General features: G+C 44.5%; 1 protein-coding gene across 5 annotated transcripts in view; it reads right to left on the reverse strand.

The window, feature by feature from the left end:
• Window positions 1-20,079, reverse strand: part of LOC108414959 (cytochrome P450 3A56-like) — a 28,175-nt gene extending 8,096 nt beyond the window's left edge. For 2 of the 5 annotated variants that reach the window (XM_037543410.1, XM_037543411.1), the window contains exons 1-8: window positions 19,923-20,079; window positions 16,919-17,012; window positions 16,764-16,816; window positions 12,364-12,463; window positions 7,773-7,886; window positions 3,585-3,673; window positions 555-703; window positions 241-368 (exon numbers count right to left, since the gene is read on the reverse strand). In XM_037543410.1, coding sequence (XP_037399307.1) covers window positions 241-368; window positions 555-703; window positions 3,585-3,673; window positions 7,773-7,886; window positions 12,364-12,463; window positions 16,764-16,816; window positions 16,919-17,012; window positions 19,923-19,993 — 798 coding nt within the window. In that variant the 5' untranslated portion in view covers window positions 19,994-20,079. Of the gene's footprint in view, window positions 1-240; window positions 369-554; window positions 704-3,584; window positions 3,674-7,772; window positions 7,887-8,013; window positions 8,068-12,363; window positions 12,464-16,763; window positions 16,817-16,918; window positions 17,013-19,922 lie in introns of those variants that run through there. The other 3 variants (XM_037543412.1, XM_037543413.1, XM_017687892.2) reach the window with 3 other exon arrangements.

A 20,079-nucleotide genomic window follows, 5' to 3' on the forward strand; every position in this document is an offset into this window, starting at 1 on the left:
GGACACATAAAAAAACAGGTAATTCTCCCACACATCCTGGAACTGCTACATGAAAAGTTAGAAAGTGACAAGATACTGTAGATAATCTGAATCTGAACTGTGTCTTTGTAAAATATTTGCTTTAGAAAATTAGTATTATTGAGGAACAAATACTTATTATATTTTTAAAATATTGTGTAAAAGCAAGGTCTTTAGTACAATAACATCAGCATCTTTGCCAACTTGAAGTCTTGAATGAACCTTGTGGTCTTTGGCCACTCTTTCAGCCTTGATCTTCTGCAGGACGGCACAGAAAAAGTCAGTCGCAGATGTAGGGAAGAAAGCAACATTCATTTTCTCCAGCAGGGGGATGGTGAAGGGGAACAAAACTAGAGAAGCCATGAAGAGGAACAACACTTATTTTTGCTTAAGATATTTGGTAAACTTACTATGAATAATAAATATATAATGAAGAATAGAGTGATGTGAGTGTGGTAATAGCACAAAATATTTTAAGTACCAACTATTTTGTAAACATCTGAATGTAAATAGGAGTAAATATAAAGCTGAACTACGTGTAATGAGGAACACTGGCTTTAAGAAATCAAAATTCAGGATCTTCTTCACGTTGTTCACAAACGGATCTTTGGGATTATTCAGAGAATCGATGTCAACGCTGAATGCTGAGCTGGTTATCACGTCCATACTGTACGCTCCAAACAACCTGTGTACACAACATAACATCATAACATATTATCAGAACACACCTGGGTTCCATATAGTTAAAGAAAAGACAGTAGGTGGATGTTATTACATGTTAGTTTTGGGATCTGGATTTGTTCTCTGTGGACTTTTATTGTGAAGAACAGGGATGAGGTAACAGTTAGAGAATGTGCTGCTTTGCTTGTACTGTTTGCCGATTCAAGTTCCTAAAAAAGCTGTGTTACGGGTTTGAACTCCAAGTTGTCTAAGGTTCTTGTGATTATTGCCTATGCTATGGTCTCAGAAGTGGCTCAAGAAATTGGCAGCAGAAGGAGGCGGCGCCAATGGAGGACAAGTACTGATTGTTCTGTAAAGCTGCTTTGTGACAACACTTGTTGTAAAAAGTGCTATATAAATAAATTTTGCTTGCTTGCTTGCTACAAGAAGAAGCTGCAAAACTCAGGTCTGGAGGCCCCGGGAAGAGTGCGCTCTCCCGAAGATGCCAAAGCTTCAGCCATCTGCTGTGCTCATCCCCTGGCCCTGGCGAAGAGTAATCTCCTGAAAATTTGTGGAGGTTTGTGTATGCAGTTTAGCTGAAAAACCTACAGTGTCAAAATAGCAATGAATCATTGAAATTATGTCCACGGCATCCAACCCAATGCCACTCCCATCACCCGTGACTCTGCAAACATAGCAGCCAAATCCAGCCCTACAATATCAATGTATATGCCTAAGGTAAAGTGTTATGATGATACGTGGAGATGGTTGTTGGGTGGGACCGAGTGAAGGTGGCTCAGTTAGCCTCTGCCATGGAAAGGGGCAGCCCTGCAGGTACCTTTAGAGCTCCCTGCCAATGTTACATTAACTTGGTACCACCTTACATTCAGCCTAGAGAGGCAGTTTGGTGAGCAAGTGTTTGCGACGGACATTAGAGAAAAACTCCATTGGCTGTGGCTTGCAAAGCCAACTTGCCTTGGGGAGAGGCTCTAAAGTGAGCAGAATCAATGAATATGCAGGCTGAAGCCAAGGTTGTTTGGACATCGAGGCGGACTCCAATACCAGAGAGTGTGAGGGAGAAGAGACAGAAGGGTCAGAGCTGGTCCTTGGTGTGGAGACACTGTGGCATGTAACCTCATGCTGATGGAGAAGATGATATGTTTGGCAGCAGAGCAGGTGGATTGTTGGTGATGCAGGAAGAGGGCACACTGCCCTGTTCATATTCACATTCAATGCTATGAAACATTTCCATGGGGAATTGGAAGCCAGCCAGAAAGATTGATGGCTGCTGCAGACGTTGGGTCGACTGCAGCTCAGTGTTCTGTATGTGCAAAAGTGTGCTGCCTCACATCTGCCAACTGGGAAGCAACAAGCATCCAACTCAAATCTGTCACTGTCTTCCAAGGAGGAAGGAGGCGGTTTCCTTCATGGTGGGGGGCCTGAGCTGAGTGCACAAGTTGTATCTTGCACCTAAACAGGATCTGTGCATATTTACTTTGGATTTCCCTTCATCGACCAGGTCTGTGCTCAACCTCAGGAAGGACTCTTATGGGTTTGGAGATGGGACAAGTGAAGTTGGTCGAAGCCAAGGCAAAGAGTTGGAGCTCCCTGGCAGTGTCAGCTTTATTCATTTAGAGGGAAACTCACATATTGTTAAAGCCGGTTGGTGAGGCAGAGTGTGTTGTCAAGTCAAGAAAGCCAATGCTCTAGGAGCTAAAGATGCAGCACTAGTGCCTGTGGAGGGATCCTCAAGGGCTGTGAGCAGTGTGCACAAGCAGCATCCTTTCCAGCATTGAAGACGCAGTCCTCCAGGCTTGCTGGCATCACCAGAGCACTACCAATGCCCCTCAGCAGCTTTAGAATCTCTCAGGAGGACTGCAGACTGAGGAGGCAATGAGCCCCGAGACATGTCAAAGGCTTGGTCTGGTGGGACTGGTAAGCAGGGCTCGCTGCTGTTGGACAAAGTGGGAGGACAATGTGGGGTAAAAACACGCCTGTGTTTTTTAGCTAAAAAGAGAGTAGATGATGTTTTCAGAATTTGTCTTTATTTTGTTTTATGATTTCTCAGAAGATGTTTTTAGTTTTAAGACTGTACTTAGTCTCTTTAGACTTTTAGTCTGGAGGTCAGGGCTGTGTGTGTGAACAGTCAGAGAGCATGCTGCTTTGTTTGTGATCTGCTGGTTAAAGTTTCTAATAAATGTGCGTTATGGGTCCAAACTTGGAGTTGTCAATGATTCTTGTGACGTTACAATATCAACAACATAACACCACCATAACAACATAATAAGCCATCAACATAGCATAATGTACTATAACATCAAATCATAACAATAGCATAACAATTTAACAACTTTACATACCAAGAACATAACACCACTAATGTGCCGTCAACATAACAACTCACACCTTAACACAACACTATAACAAAATCACAAACCTCACAGCATAACATTAACATAACATACTAACAACATGACAATACACAACACCACAACACTGCATATTGTCGCCGTCCAATGAAAAACATTTTTTTTGTGATTTTTACTTTTCTGCATCGTTTAAGCTCAACAGGTCACACTGTATGAAAATTCCATGACAACTGGACCAATTAAAATGCCCCAAAATTTCTTAGAATAAAATCTCTTTTCATTATCTCATGTTGAGCGTAAAGAGTGTTTTTGCCTTGTCCTGTAAAGTTACTATTTTGGAGATACTTGTTTTTCATAGAATGATAAATAACAACGATATATAACGTTATAATAAAGAGTTTGGTGTTTGAGCTGGAGTTCAGCAAATTGAGTTCTCTACACAGCTGTCAGCTGAATGAACCCCCATTAAAATGTAGAACTAATGCATTGAGATGATGATAATAATAATAATAATAATAATAATAAACTGATACTTACTCTTTAACGTGAACTCCACTGTTTTGCTTCGTTTTCTTCTGCAGGTTTCTAACTAAAGTGTCTGAATGTGTCTTCATGATCCCAAACATCTACAGAAAAACAGGAAACATTAATCCATTCTTTGATTCACCAAATGACCCACTGACCCACCAAATGACCCACTTACTGACCCACTGATCCACCAACTGATCCAGAAACTGACCCATTGATCCACTAACTGACTTACTGATCCACTAACTTACCAACTGGTCCACTACCTGACCCACTGATCCACAAACTGACCCACTGATCCACAAACTGACCCACTGATCCACAAACAGACCGACTGATCCACAAACAGACAGACTGATCCACAAACAGACAGACTGATCCACAAACTGACCCACTGATCTACAAACAGACCGACTGATCCACAAACTGACAGACTGATCCACAAACAGACAGACTGATCCACTACCTGACCCACTGATCCACAAACTGACCCACTTACTGACCCACTGATCCACAAACTGACCCACTGATCCACAAACAGACCCACTGATCCACAAACAGATCCACTGATCCACAAATAGACAGACTGATCCACAAACTGTCCCACTGATCCACAAACAGACAGACTGATCCACAAACAGACCCACTGATCCACAAACAGACAGACTGATCCACAAACAGACCCAATGATCCACAAACAGAAAGACTGATCCACAAACAGACCCACTGATCCACAAACTGACCCACTGATCCACAAATAGACCCACTGATCCACAAACAGATCCACTGATCCAAAAATAGACAGACTGATCCACAAACTGTCCCACTGATCCACAAACAGACAGACTGATCCACAAACAGACCCACTGATCCACAAACAGACAGACTGATCCACAAACAGACCCACTGATCCACAAACAGATCCACTGATCCACAAATAGACCCACTGATCCACAAACAGATCCACTGATCCACAAATAGACAGACTGATCCACAAACTGACCCACTGATCCACAAACTGACCCACTGATCCACAAACTGACCCATTGATCCACAAACAGACAGACTGATCCACAAACTGACAGACTGATCCACAAACTGACCCATTGATCCACAAACAGACAGACTGATCCACAAACTGACAGACTTGTTGGGGTAACAGGAACAGCTCTTTCCTGGTTCAGGTCCTACCTCACCGATCGATATCAGTTTGTTAATGTAAAGGGTGAATCATCTGTTCGTGCAAAAGTAATTTATGGTGTTCCACAAGGTTCTGTTTTAGGACCTATATTATTTACAATATATATGCTACCACTAGGCACCATTATCAGTAAACACGGCATAAATTTCCACTGTTATGCAGATGACACCCAGTTATACATATCAAGTAAACCGGATGATAAAATTAAACTTGCCAAGATTGAGGACTGTGTAAAAGACATAAAAGATTGGATGTCAAATAATTTTCTGTTACTTAACTCAGATAAAACAGAGGTCCTGCTTCTTGGTCCAAAATTAGCCAGACACAGACTGTCTAACTCAACACTAAAACTTAACAATCTCTCAGTTTCATCAAGCCTATCTGTTAAAAATCTTGGTGTCATGATAGACGCTGATCTCTCTTTCGACACACATATATCTAATATCACTAGAACAGCTTTCCTGCATCTCCACAATATCGCTAAATTAAGAAATTCATTATCTCTACAGGATGCAGAAAAGCTAGTTCATGCATTTATCACTTCAAGGCTGGACACTGTAATGTCCTGCTGTCTGGATGTCCCAGCAAAAGCCTTAACAAGCTTCAGCTGGTCCAGAACGCTGCAGCCAGAGTCTCACAAGAACTAGGAAGTTTGGCCATATTAGTCCAGTTTTATCAGCCCTGCACTGGTTACCAGTTAAATTTCGCATTGATTATAAAATTCTATTACTGACTTATAAAGCTCTAAACGGGCTCGCCCCTCAGTACCTGAGTGAGCTCCTCTCCTACTATGAACCATCACGCCTACTTAGATCACAAGGTGCTGGCTTACTACGGGTACCTAGAATAAATAAAGCTACATCAGGGGGGAGAGCTTTCTCATACAAAGCCCCCCAGCTCTGGAATAATCTTCCTGCCAATGTTCGGGAATCAGACACAGCCCCAATCTTTAAGTCTAGGCTAAAAACTTATTTGTACAGTCAAGCATTTGGTGATTAGTCTTCCCTGTCAGGTCTAGACCTGCTGGAGTCTACACTCTACGCTCTGTTTTACTGTAATCTGTGGTCAGCCACTCTTTACAGTATTAACTCTGTTTTTTTTCTTCTCCTTTCTCTGCCGAGCTGATCAGCTGCCCATCCTGTGCGCCTGATGCTGTTGCCTCTACTGCCTTGATTGGTGCCGCTGCTCACCAGCCTTCTGGACCGGTTTGACCACCACTGAGCTTCTTGCTGTACAGCGCTGTGCAGTCCTCACCCTCAGATCTCTCTCTTTCTTTTCCCACTTTACTATAATACTTCTTACTAATAATGTTCGCTGTCCGGTGTCGACCATAGGAGGATGGGTTCCCCTTCTGAGTCTTGGTTCCTCTCAAGGTTTCTTCCTCTTTTAGGGAGTTTTTCCTTGCCACCGTCGCCGCTGGCTTGCTCATGGGGGCTCGGACCCGGAGTTTCTCTTTTCTTTTCTCTTCTCTCTGTAATGCTGATTGTTCTGTAAAGCTGCTTTGTGACAACACCTGTTGTAAAAAGCGCTATATAAATAAATTTTGCTTGCTTGCTTGCTACTGATCCACAAACAGACCCACTGATCCACAAACAGACAGACTGATCCACAAACTGACCCACTGATCCACAAACTGACCCACTGATCCACAAACTGACCCATTGATCCACAAACAGACAGACTGATCCACAAACTGACCCACTAATCCACAAACTGACCCACTGATCCACAAACAGATCGACTGATCCACAAACAGACAGACTGATCCACAAACAGACCCACTGATCCACAAACAGACAGACTGATCCACAAACAGACAGACTGATCCACAAACAGACCCACTGATCCACAAACAGATCCACTGATCCACAAATAGACAGACTGATCCACAACTGACCCACTGATCCACAAACTGATCCACTGATCCACAAACAGACAGACTGATCCACAAACAGACCGACTGATCCACAAACTGACCCACTGATCCACAAACAGACAGACTGATCCACAAACAGACAGACTGATCCACAAACAGACCCACTGATCCACAAACAGACAGACTGATCCACAAACAGACCCACTGATCCACAAACAGACAGACTGATCCACAAACAGACCCACTGATCCACAAACAGATCCACTGATCCATAAATAGACCCACTGATCCACAAACAGATCCACTGATCCACAAATAGACAGACTGATCCACAACTGACCCACTGATCCACAAACTGATCCACTGATCCACAAACAGACAGACTGATCCACAAACAGACCGACTGATCCACAAACTGACCCACTGATCCACAAACAGACAGACTGATCCACAAACAGACCCACTGATCCACAAACAGACAGACTGATCCAAAAACAGACCCACTGATCCACAAACAGACAGACTGATCCACAAACAGACCCACTGATCCACAAATAGACCCACTGATCCACAAACAGATCCACTGATCCACAAATAGAGAGACTGATCCACAAACTGACCCACTGATCCACAAACTGTCCCACTGATCCACAAACAGACAGACTGATCCACAAACAGACCGACTGATCCACAAACTGGCCAGTTAATCAGTTTACTAAAATGTATCATTCAGTTGAAGGTTGATGTTTTAATATGTGTTGATTTGCTGGACTCAACAGTACTTACAGTAATCAACAGTACTCACAGTAATCAACAGTACTCACAGTAATCAACAGACAGCATTCAGTAATTTATTCAAATGAGTCATTTGTGCAAATTAATGTAGATTATTGGTAGTTCATGTAATAGAGTGCACAATAGTGTTAATATATGTTAGTGTTTATCATCATTAATTATTTTATTTTAAAGGATCTTAATTAGCGTTAATTGGTGTCTATTCATATCTTCATAACAATTCATGTAATTAGTGCACAATAGTGTTTCAAAAAGCATGTTAATTCATGTAAGATACTGCTAATTAGTGTTAGTGTTAGTTAGTGTTAATTAGTGTTAATCTCACCTCCTTCAGTCTTCCACTGGTGAAACAGGGAGAGAGAATGTTCCGGATTCTCTTCCAATCCTCATCTATGGTCACAAACAGGACGTCGTACAGTGGACCATTCAGACCGAAATCCTGACCACATTACAGAATAAAAGCACATAGGGTTAAAGGTCAGGTCTACATAAACAGAACAGGGGTCTGTTGTTGACCCTCGACTTCAGACACTCACAATGTTGAGTTTTGGTTACTGTGAACTTACAGTCCAAACAGGGTCGCGGTAGCAGTTGGGAGAGCAGAGAATCCCAGATGACCCTGTCCCCCGCAACTTCCTCCAGCTCATTCCCGGGGACCCCAAGCCGCTCCCAGGCCAACTTGGAGACATAATCCCTCCAGCGGGTCCTAGGGCGGCCCCGGGGTCTTGTCCCGGTAGGCCGTGCCTGGAACACCCCCACCGGGAGGCGTCCAGGGGGCATCCGGATCAGATGCCCGAACCACCTCAACTGGCTCCTCTCAATGCGGAGGAGTAGCGGCTCTACTCTGAGCTCCTTCCGGATGACCGAGCTTCTCACTCTATCGCAGAGCGTGTAGCCCGCCACCCGACGAAGAAAGCTCATTTCCGCCGCTTGTACTCGCGATCTCGTTCTTTCGGTCATTACCCACAGCTCATGACCTTAGGTGAGGGTTGGGATGTAGATCGACCGGTAAACAGAGAGCTTCGCCTTTTGGCTCAACTCCCTCTTCACCAATACAGTCTGGTACAGTGACCGCGTTACTGCCGATGCTGCCGCCTGTCCCAGCCTACGGCCGATCTCATGATCCCTCTTCCCGTCACTCGTGAACAAGACCCCAAGATACTTAAACTCCTCCACCTGGGGCAGGTCCTTTCCCCTTACCTGGAGTGGGCATGCCATCCTTTTCCGGGCCAAGACCATGGACTCAGACTTGGAGGTGCTGATCCGCATACCAACCACTTCACACTCAGCTGCAAACCGCTCCAGTGAGCGCTGGAGGGATCCATGTGATTCCGCCAAAAGAACAACATCATCTGCAAATAGCAGAGACGCCACCCTCCGGCCTCCACACATAATGCCCTCCTGACCCCGGCTACGCCCGGATAATCTGTCCATGAATATCACAAACAAGAGTGCAGACAAAGCACAAACCTGGCGAAGTCCAACGCTAACCCTGAAAGAGTCTGACTTAATGCCGAGTATACGGACACAGCTCTCACTCCGGGAGTACAGAGATTGGATAGCCCGGAGTAGTAGCCCCTGCACCCCATACTCCCAGAGGACCTCCCACAAGATATCTCGAGGAACACGGTCATAAGCCTTCTCCAAGTCCACAAAACACATGTAGACTGGGTTGGCAAACTCCCATGCCCCCTCAACAATCTGTGAGAGGGTGAAAAGCTGATTCATTGTTCCACGGCCGGGACGGAATCCACATTGTTCCTCCTCAATCTGAGGTTCAACTATCGGTCGGAGTCTCCTTTCCAGCACCTTTGCATAGACTTTCCCAGGGAGGCTGAGCAGTGTGATACCCCGATAATTGGCACACACCCTCCGGTCCCCCTTTTTAAAAATAGGGACCACCACCCCAGTCTGCCAGTCCAAGGGTACTGTTCCCGAGGTCCATGCAATATCGCAAAGGCGTGTTAGCCATGACAATCCCACAATATCCAGAGCCTTAAGCATTTCTGGACGAATCTCATCCACCCCCGGTGCCTTACCACTGAGGAGCTTACCAACTACCTCAGTGATCTCCACCAGGGAAATGGAACTTGACACCCCAGAAGCCTCTGGCCCTGACTCCTGTGAGGGAGGCACGTCTCCCGGATTAAGAAGTTCCTCAAAGTGCTCCTTCCACCGACCGACAATATCCTCATTTGAAGTCAGAGTTTCTCCACCCTTGCCGAATACAGCTTGGGCGCAGCCACCCCGACCCCTCCTGAGTCGCCGGACAGTTGTCCAGAACCTCTTTGAGGCCGAACGAAAGTCTTTTTCCAAGGCCTCACCAAACTCCTCCCATGCCCTGGATTTTGCTTCTGCCACAGTTGCAGCTGCCACCTTTTTTGCCTGTCGGTACCTATCTGCTGAATCGGGAGTCCTTCGGGCCAACCAGTCCCTAAAGGCCTCTTTCTTCAGCTTGACGGCCTCCCTCCCCACTGGTGTCCACCAGGAGGTTCTTGGGTTACCGCCCCGACAGGCACCCACAGGCTTTTGGCCACAGCTACGCCTGGCAGCTTCCACAATGGAGGTTTTGAACAGGGTTCATTCAGACTCCATGTCCCCTACCTCCTCCGGGACGTGAGAAAAGCTCTCCTGGAGGTGGGAGTTGAAATCATTCCGAACAGGGGCCTCTGAAAGTCGTTCCCAGCACACCCTCACTATTCGCTTGGGCCTACCGGGTCTGACCATCAGTCTTCCCTGCCATCTGATCCAACTCACCACCAGATGGTGATCAGTTGACAGCTCAGCACCTCTCTTCACCCTAGTGTCCAGAACATATGGTCCCAAGTCAGATGAAACGACAACAAAGTCGATCATTGACCTTTGACCCAAGGAGCTCTGGTACCATGTACACTTATGAACATCCTTGTGTTCGAACTTGGTGTTCGTTATGGACAATCCATGCCTGGCACAGAAGTCCAATAACAACTCACCATTCGGGTTTAGATCGGGCAGGCCGTTCTTCCCAATCACGCCTCTCCAGGTCTCCCAGTCATTGCCAACGTGAGCATTGAAGTCTCCCAGTAGGACTATGGAGTCTTTAGGCGGGACCCTTTCCAGAACCCCGTCCACTCGTTCCAGGAAGGCCGAATACTCTGACCTGTTGTTTGGTGCATACGCACAGACAACAGTCAAAGTTTTCCTCTCTGCAATTTTAATTCGCATTGAGGCGACCCTCTCGTCCACCGGGACAAACTACAACTGCCTGGTCACCAGCCAGGGACTTGTGAGTATCCCCACACCCGCCCGGCGCCTCTCACCCTGTGCAACCCATGAGTAGGAGAGAGATCAACCCCTAGGAGTTTGGTTCCAGAGCCGACACTGTGGGTGGAGGTGAGCCCAACTATATCTAGTTGGTACCTCTCAACCTCCTGCACAAGTTCCGGCTCCTTCCCCCCCAGTGAGGTTACGTTCCATGTACCAAGAGCTAGTTTCTGCTGCAGGGGCCTAGGCCAACTAGGGCCTCCCCGCCATCTCCCACTGCCAATATGGCACTGCACCGCTCCCTCATTCTGGACCTTGCGGGTGGTGGGCCCACATGGCCTCCCCACGTTGCCTCTTCGGGCTGAGCCCGGCCGGATTACGTGGGCTGCCCGGCCACCAGGCGCTCGCCGTGGAACTCTACCCCCAGGCCTGGCTCCAGGGGTAGGTCCCGGTGACCCTTTCCCGGGCAGGGTACACGATTTTTTATGTACCATATTCATGGAGAATAAACTTTGGATCGTGTTAGTCTGGGTCTTCACTCCAGACCTGTTCGCCCTGGGAGACCCTACCAGGAGCATATTGCTCCCGACGACTTAGCTCTGAAGATCCCTAGACCACACAAGCCCTTCCACCATGACAAGGCCCCGATCCAGGAAGGATCTGTCTGTGAACTTCAGCACTAACGTTTAATATTAAGCTACTGCAGTAATTAATTTTATTTATTTACATGCTGGTTGTCAAATATCAAAGTGTTGAAGTAAATGACATATGCAAATATATTCAAATACATTGTACCAGTATAACAGCATATGCAAATATTAGCCATGTAGATCTACAGTACTGTTCAAAAGAGCTCCTTCATTTATATTCTTTACAGTCAAAACAGCCATTAAGTACAACCGCTTTAATTTTGAGATGTCTGTGAGGAGATTAGACATAAGATCATCCACCTGCATAAAGAAAGAGAACATCAAAATAAAAGAACTGGAGGTCAAAAAATGGTTAACGGCTCCAGAGAAAATGTTCCTCCTAACAACCACCTGCTTGACCCCAAAACTGCCCCCATCAGATAAACAGCGCTGAAAGCTTCTCTGAGAGAGAGGAGAACATCAAGCTGCTTCAGATCTGAAAACATCCACAGGTTTCTGTCCATCCTTCTACTGTGAGAAGACCACTCAGCGCTGTGGGTCTGAAAGGACATGTAGCTGATCAAGAAGAACCTCACTGAGAAAAGGAGACGGACACATCAAACAAAGAAGCTGGACGATGGACTGACCACCCCAGAGTCCAGACCTCAGCACCACTGAATGGGTTTGATCACTTCAGGAAATCATCAACCAGCTTCTCAGACTGAGCTTTGGAGGCTTGTCTGCAGATTCTTTGATGAGCTGAAAGTGAGGCACCTGAGAAGAACGGAAGATGGAATGAAGGGAAAAAACGACTCACTGAACATAAAGGTGTCTTTTCTGCTTTTTTCATGATGTTTAAAAATGAATATTTTGTATTTAATGTCTGTTTTGACAGGAATTTAAATGAATGAAGGGTCTCTGACTTTTGCTCAGTGCTGTTTACAGTCATCTTTTATGAAATCAGATTAATGTTTAACCTCAGGGATCACAGTAAAGTCCTGCTGACATCGTCACTGATAACGAGATGGATAATGATGTCCTTACCCGTCTGTTGGTGAAGAGCGAGTAACATTCTTTAACAAGCACTGATTTAATGATGGTTCTGTCTAGAACACAAAGGACAGGCGTTCTCCCTTCATATATCCTGAAAGGAAAAGACATAATACCGAAATAAAACTCAGAAAAATTTAATGCTTACAATCTTAAATGTCCTTAAATAAAGTTTTTATCTCAGACTGCAATTCCAGGAAAATCTTCATTTGGTGCAGAACCTTTACAATTTAAATTTTCATTAGGTTCTTCACACTCACATACATTTTTTAGCAACCCCAATGTGCTAGAATGTAATGTTCTCTGTGTTCTAAGTTATGTTCTGTACCTTGTACAGTACTACAACCCCAATACCAGTGAAGTTGGGACGTTGTGTAAAACATAAATAAAAACAGAATACGATGATTTGCAAATCCTTTTCAACCGAAATTCAACTGAATCCACTACAAAGACGAGATATTTAATGTTCAAACAGATAAACTTTGTTGTTTTTTGCAAATATTCTCTCATTTTGAAATTGATGCCTGCAACACGTTCCAGAGAAGTTGGGACAGGGGCAACAAAAGACTGGGAAAGTTGAGGAATGCTCAAAAAACACCTGTTTGGAACATTCCACAGGTGAACAGGTTAATTGGAAACTTAGGTGAGTGTCATGATTGGGTATAAAGGGAGCATCCCTGAAAGGCTCAGTCGTTCACAAGCAAGGACGGGCGAGGTTCACCACTTAGTGAACAACTGCGTGAGCAAATGGTCCAACAGTTTAAGAACAACGTTTCTCAACGTGCAACTGCAGGGAATTTAGGGATTTCATCATCTACAGTCCATAATATCATCAAAAGATTCAGAGATTCTGGAGAAATCTCTGCAAGTAAGCAGCAAGGCAGAAAACCAACACTGAATGCCCGTGACCTTCGACCCCTCAGGCGGCACTGCATTAAAAACCCACATCATTCTGTAACGGATATTCCCACATGGGCTCAGGAACACTTCGGGAAAACCACTGTCAGTGAACTCAGTTCGTCGCTCCATCTTCAAGTGCAAGTTAAAACTCTGCCATGCAAAGCGAAGCCACATATCAACACCACCCAGAAACGCCGCCGGCTTCTCTGGGCCGAGCTCATCTGAGATGGACTGACGCAGAGTGGAAAAGTGTCCTGTGGTCTGACGCGTCCACATTTCACACTGTTTCTGGAAATCATGGACGTCGTGATCTCCGGGCCAAAGAGGAATAGGACTGTCTGGATTGTTTTCAGAGTTCAAAAGCCAGCGTCTCTGATGGTGTGGGGGGTGTGTTAGTGCCCATGGCAGGGGTAACCTGCACATCTGTGAAGGCCCATTAATGCTGAAAGGTCCATACAGGTGTTGGAGCAACATCTGCTGCCATCCAAGCAGCGTCTTTTTCAGGGACGTCCTGCTTATTTCAGCAAGATGATGCCAAGCCACATTCTGCACGTGTTCCAACAGCGTGGCTTCGTAGTAAAAGAGTGCGGGTACTAGACTGGCCTGCCTGTAGTCCATACCGTCTCCCATTGAAAATGTGCGGCACATTATGAAGCTCAAAATACGACAGCGGAGACCCAGGACTGCTGAGCAGCTGAAGCTGTACATCAAGCAGGAATGGGAAAGAATTCCACCTACAAAGCTTCAACAGTCAGTGTCCTCAGTTCCCAAACGCTTGAGTTGTTAAAGGAAAGATGATGTAACACAGTGGGAAACACGCCCCTGTCCCAACTTCTCTGGAACGTGTTGCAGGCATCAAATTCAAAATGAGTGAATATTTAAAAAGTTTAATTTGAAATATCTTTAATAAACGTCTTTGTAATGTATTCAATTGAATAGGATTTGCAAATCATCGTATTCTGTTTTTATTTATGGTTTACACAACGTCCCAACTTCATTGGAATTGGGGTTGTAAATGAAGGTCCCTAAAATGGTTCTTTTTTGATACCGCAGTGGAACCATTTCAGTTGCCTATAGAAGCTTTCAGTGGATGGGCCCTTGGAGAATCATTCTTTTTAATGAGATGTCTGAATGTGAAGAATTTTTTAAAATTTTAAAAACTTTTTAAAAATCTTTTTTAAAATTTGAAGAACCTCAACTTAATGCGCAGGTTCTAAGATATGATTTGGTACGTTATGAGGACCTCAAGGTTCTTCACATTCACAAATTGCATCTTCAATCTTGGTTTGTTAGGGAACCAAAAATGGTTCTTCAATGGCATATTGAAAGGAACCTATATCAAAGTGTCTTAAATGTAGTTAATATTCCTGTGTATTTATGTAATTTTTTAAATATGTGAAAAAGACTCTACACTCCTAAGGCCTCAGCAGACTTCTGCGGAGATGGCATTCGCCTGGCTTCCGTGAACAATGTGACATCATGTGGAGGCTTTTGGCAGCTGGGCCAACTGTTTAGACAAAGACCAAAACCAGGCGTGTCATTAAAGAAAGATGTATAACTTTCAACCTTCAGCTTTGACAAAGACACTAATATTTCACTGTTATTTGTTAAGTAAACAATGACCAGAGGAGGACGGGTCCCCCCTGGTGAGCCTGGTTCCTCCCAAGGTTTCTTCCTCAGTTCTGAGGGAGGTTCTCCTTGCCACTGTTGCCCCTGGCTTGCCCACCAGGGGGTTTTACATTCCTGTTAAAACTTTGTCTTCACTGGAATTCTGTGAAGCTGCTTTGAGACAACATCACTTATAAAAAGCGCCACAAATACATCTGTTTTGATTAGATTAGATATAACATGTCCACTCTATGGATTCACACGTCACTCTATCATAGTGCACTTTATCATGAACACACCACATAGACCTGTATCTTATCCTGCCTCTAATTAATGTGCAGTATCTGCTGCTGACAGAATGGCACAAGTGCAATACATACGCACGTTCTGTAATTATTACTGTGCAATATCTACAGTTTCTGTGCGATATCCAGTCATTACCTGCTCAGAAATGTGTGATATCCACACAACTGCATGTGTAAACTGTAAATTTGTATAGTTCCTTAATTCTATTTTTATTTTTTATATTTTTCTGCTAACAGACACCTTGTTTATTTATTTATTTCTATAGTATATCTTATATTTTGCATTTTGTATGATGCACATCTTTGTCTACTTACTGCTCTTTATCTGCTGTAGCAATGCAAATTTCCCCCAGTGGGATAATAAAAGTCTATCTTATCTAATCTTATCTTATTCAGTAGTACTAACTAGCACTGAGTGCCAAAACATACAGGTTATCTTATATTAAGGTTCATTAGAGGCTGAAATTGGCTTAAATGGTGGCAGTATTCAGTAACTCAAACATCGCAATAGTTGGTGTGATTTTTGGAGGCGTTTCAGTCTCTGCACCACCCTCGAGAATTTCGTTTTGCAAGAAGTATGCTGAGGCCTTTAAACATACAGGTTCCTGAATGGCTTTTGGCTTGAACGTGCGGTTCTAGGAAAAGCCTTTTATTGCTTTTATTATTCTGGGGTTTAAAAAGGTTCTTCATACTCATATGTCTCGTTCACAAAAATAGACCTTTAAAGAGCCACCAATTAATTATCCTTAATTACCTCTCTGTTCTCCACGCCTCAAAGTTCTAAACTCTGTCCTTGATGTGCTAGACTATTATGTTGTCTGTGTTCTGAGCTGTGTTCTGTATCACGTACAGCATGGGCATGATATCCAGCATGGTGTTCAGTGTCAACATTGATTCTCCACCCAACAACCTAGCCCTCTTAAAAATTAAGGTCCCAAAAAGGGTTCTCTAAACAATGCCATATAAGTACCACTTCTTGATGTGTAAAGATGTTTTCAGCGGATGTCTTTTAGTGAATGTTCTATGGAGAATCATTTATGTAAATTAGAAGTGTGAATGTGAACAAACTGTCTTTAGGTTTAAAGAACCTCCACATAATGTAAAGTCCTCAGGGTGTAACCCATGCACTCTTACAAATCTCATTTTCAATCATTGTTCATCGCACAAATAACCTTTTCGGGACGTCTATTTTTGAAAATCTCAATGACCTCCTTTCCACTGTAAGGCCAAGTGGTTCTGAGCAAGGAGGGTAAGCATTCCAGTGGCTTTTCCACACAGAACTTCTACACGGAACGCTTAGCTGCCAGCTCTGCTCACCACAAAAAACAAGTTTGATTCTGACTGATAAAAGTGATTCAATTCCAAGGAAGCAACATTGAGTTGTTGGTGTTGGGGGGAACAGAAAGCTCACACTCTCACATCTCCTTCACAAAAGCAGTTCTTTACAGAACCACTCATTGAAATGTTCTTTATGGAACCAAAGGAACTCTTTCACATCTCCTAAGGAGCATGTTTGATTCCGTCTAGCACCTTTATTATGTACCAGATGGTAAAAAGCTGCAATGAAGAGTATATACTCACCCCCAAATCCTCCCATACTTCATAAAGCACTCCATATCAAGCGCATGGAAACCCTGAAAATATTAGAATTACAAAAACAAATAATGATAAAAAATGATGGGAATAATAACTATCCCCTTGTAATAGAGACAAACCTTTATCCTGTGTTAACTTACCTTTCTGTACTCTAACATGTTCCCCAGCAGTGGGAGAGGTTTGGGTCCAGGAATTCCTAACTTTCTGAAGAAACTGTTGGGCCAGTGTCCATACCTGCACATATACAATACAGTACAGGGGACCTTCACCAATTTCCTGCATAATTAAATGCTAAAAGAAGTAGTTTGGAATGGTTTGGTGCAGAAGAAACGTACTGAGTCAGAATTAATGTCTGAGACGTTTTCCTAAAAATCCATTCATGGTGAAGGGAGACAAGCAGGGAGCTGTGAGACAAAATAGCCCCCAAAGAAAACGTATTACTCCAGATTTTAAAGCTACATGTTCGTTCAATGAGCAGCTATAAATGAGGATGTCATCAAAATCAACAAACAGTTGCAGTTCCTCAAAGGCAGAGGTCATGAGGGATAGGAGATAACAGTGCTTGACTACGATCTTGTTGATATCCTGGTATTCAATGCAGGAACAAAGTTGTTCCTCCCCACAAACAAGAACATTGTGCCTGCTGAAGAGGCAGAGGGCCTGATGAGGTCCATGGCCAAAGCCTCATGGATGTAGTCCTCCATGGCCTGAAGTTTTGACAGAGAGGATAATCTGCCCTAGGGAGGACTGGTACCTCTGAGGAAGTCAATGCACAATTGTCCAGCCGATGGACAGGCAGAAGCTGGGCATTCTGTTTGCTGAAGATCTCCTGAAGATCAAAGTGGTGCATCATGGGTCAGGAGGGTGATGAGGGAACTCCAGGAAGGACTCTAAACAGGAACCCCATAACTGGGATCCCAGGACTGCCACAGACCATGTCACTCAGTCAAAGTAGGAGTTATGATGCTGCAGATGCTGTTGAATGGGGAGCCTGGTGTCACAGTCCCTGCAGCACTCACATTATCAGTTGTCTTTGAAGGCAATTTCAATAAGGTCCTTGAGGGAGAAAGGAGGATCTCAAGGGCTCAACTTGTCTTCAGGATCCTGGATAAGACCCTGGCGGATGAGTTCTATCCACTTTCTGCAGCCATAATGCAGAACTCTTCTGCCATATGCAAACAGTGGGCCACTTTCCCCTCTACAGACTGGTCAAAAGTGCTGCACATGGCAGCCATGTACAGGCCTGAGGAAGCACATATTGCAGTTTGATTCTCCCAGACTGGGGTGACCTAAGTGAAGGCTCGTCTTGTGAGCAGGAAGATGATGTAGGCCACCTTTACCCACTCTGAGGGGAACTGAGAGGGATCCTGCTCAAAGGCAAGTGAGCACTGGAGTACAAAGCCTGACAATGCCCTGGGTCCCCATCACATCTCTCTGGAGCAGCAGGTGGAGGTCAATCCAAAGGTTGAGTCCAGGGGCTGCTGAAGGCGCAGGTTCTGGAGGGGACAGGCCCAGACTTTATGGCTGTGGTGAGCCCTGCAGCAGAGTAATATCTTGTGCAGGGCCTGTTGATGCCTCTCAATAGCATCTCCCTGACATAGGCAGGGCAGCTTGCTGTGTCCATGTGCATCACAGGTGCCCAGTTACCATCTGTTGAGAGCACTGTCCATAAGTGCTGCCTGGGCAGGGCGAGGAACATCATCAAGGATGTTTCTCACTCTAACCATGGATTTTTTATCCTCCTCTCAGCTGTGGTGCTGCTGAACTCCACACTGCCACTCTAACCGCATGTTATGCTTCCATATCTGTATATTTTTCTTACCACTATACTGTCCTTCTGCACATTATAGGTAAATAATGCTGCATTTTGCACTTCTGCATGTCATTGGCTCTGTAACTGTACTTTGCACAATGACAATGAAGTTGAATCTAATCTAGTCTAATCTAATCTAACCTGAAACCTGGCAGAAAAACCCTGAGAGAAACATGCAAAGGGTTGGGTCTGGCACAGACTAGAGTGGCAAGAGGGAAGGAAGACCCAGGATTCAACTCGAGGGCTGTATCAAATTATTGGCTTAAGGGCGGGACAAATGCCACCAATTGCTCCTAAACACAGCAGACTGACTCTGTGCATCCCTTTGGTGGCTGCTATTCGCCTAGCAGGCAGTCCGGGCCCAGTCTGGGCTCTTTCACTGACTGTTCTGAATATTAATAAATTGTCTATATTTGTGTTGCAGTCATAGTGCCCTTGGTTCTTATCAGCGCCACTGTAAAGAAATCTGGGTCTCTACAATCAACCATTTCATGCCAAACCATAACATTAATAATATACACACTCAAGGTGTTGGAAACGTTCCTCAGAGATTCTGGTTGGTTATTTGAGTTCCTGTTGCCTTTCTATCATCTGGAACCAGTCTGCCCATTCTCCTCTGACCTCTCACATCAACAAGGCATTTTCGTCCACACAACTGACCACTCACTGGATATTTCCTCTTTTTCGGACCGTTCTCTGTAAACCCTAGAGATGGTTGTGGTGAAAATCCCAACAGATCAGCAGTTTCTGAAATACTCAGACCAGCCCGTCTGGCACCAACAACCACGCCACGTTCAAAGCCCTTTAAATCCCCTTTCTTCCCCATTCTGATGCTCGGCCTGCACTTCAGCAAGTCGTCCTGACCACCTCTACATGCCTCAATGCAGTGAGCTGCAGCCGTGTGATTGGCTGATTAGCTATTTGTGTTAACAAGCCACTGAACACCTAATACCTAGTACCTAATAAAGTAGCCGGTGAGTGCATAAATAATGTTTGGCTGTGGAAAAACACAGCAGTCTTTTAAACAGGTTTCACAGTAGATAATAGAAGCATCCGTATTGTTTTTATGGTAGGAAAATTACCAAACATGACAAAAACACTGAAAAATACTGAATGTGCAAAAGTGTGAGCACCCCTGCCAAGTGACAATAAGTCAATGCATCCTCTAGAGACCACACTTCTAATACAGTTACTGGAAATAAAAATGTGGCTTGCACAAAAGTTTTGGCACCTCTTCAGTCTTTTTTCCAATGTGTTAAAACAGTGTTTACAGCACTGAGGCAACCAGATGTGTGTATTTGATAGAGAAATAATGATAATAATCTACTTACAGAACCAAAAGGCCTATAAACAGCAGCAGGAGAGCCCACGTTTCAGCAGAGAAGAACCAGAAGTAGCCCATGACTGTTGGACTGTCCACAGTGTCTCTGTTTCTCTGGATGGTTCCTGGACTGGAGCGTCCTTTAAATGCTCAGCCTACAGGTTAAT

This window comes from Pygocentrus nattereri, chromosome 12 (assembly GCF_015220715.1).
Source record: "Pygocentrus nattereri isolate fPygNat1 chromosome 12, fPygNat1.pri, whole genome shotgun sequence".
NCBI lineage: Eukaryota > Metazoa > Chordata > Actinopteri > Characiformes > Serrasalmidae > Pygocentrus > Pygocentrus nattereri.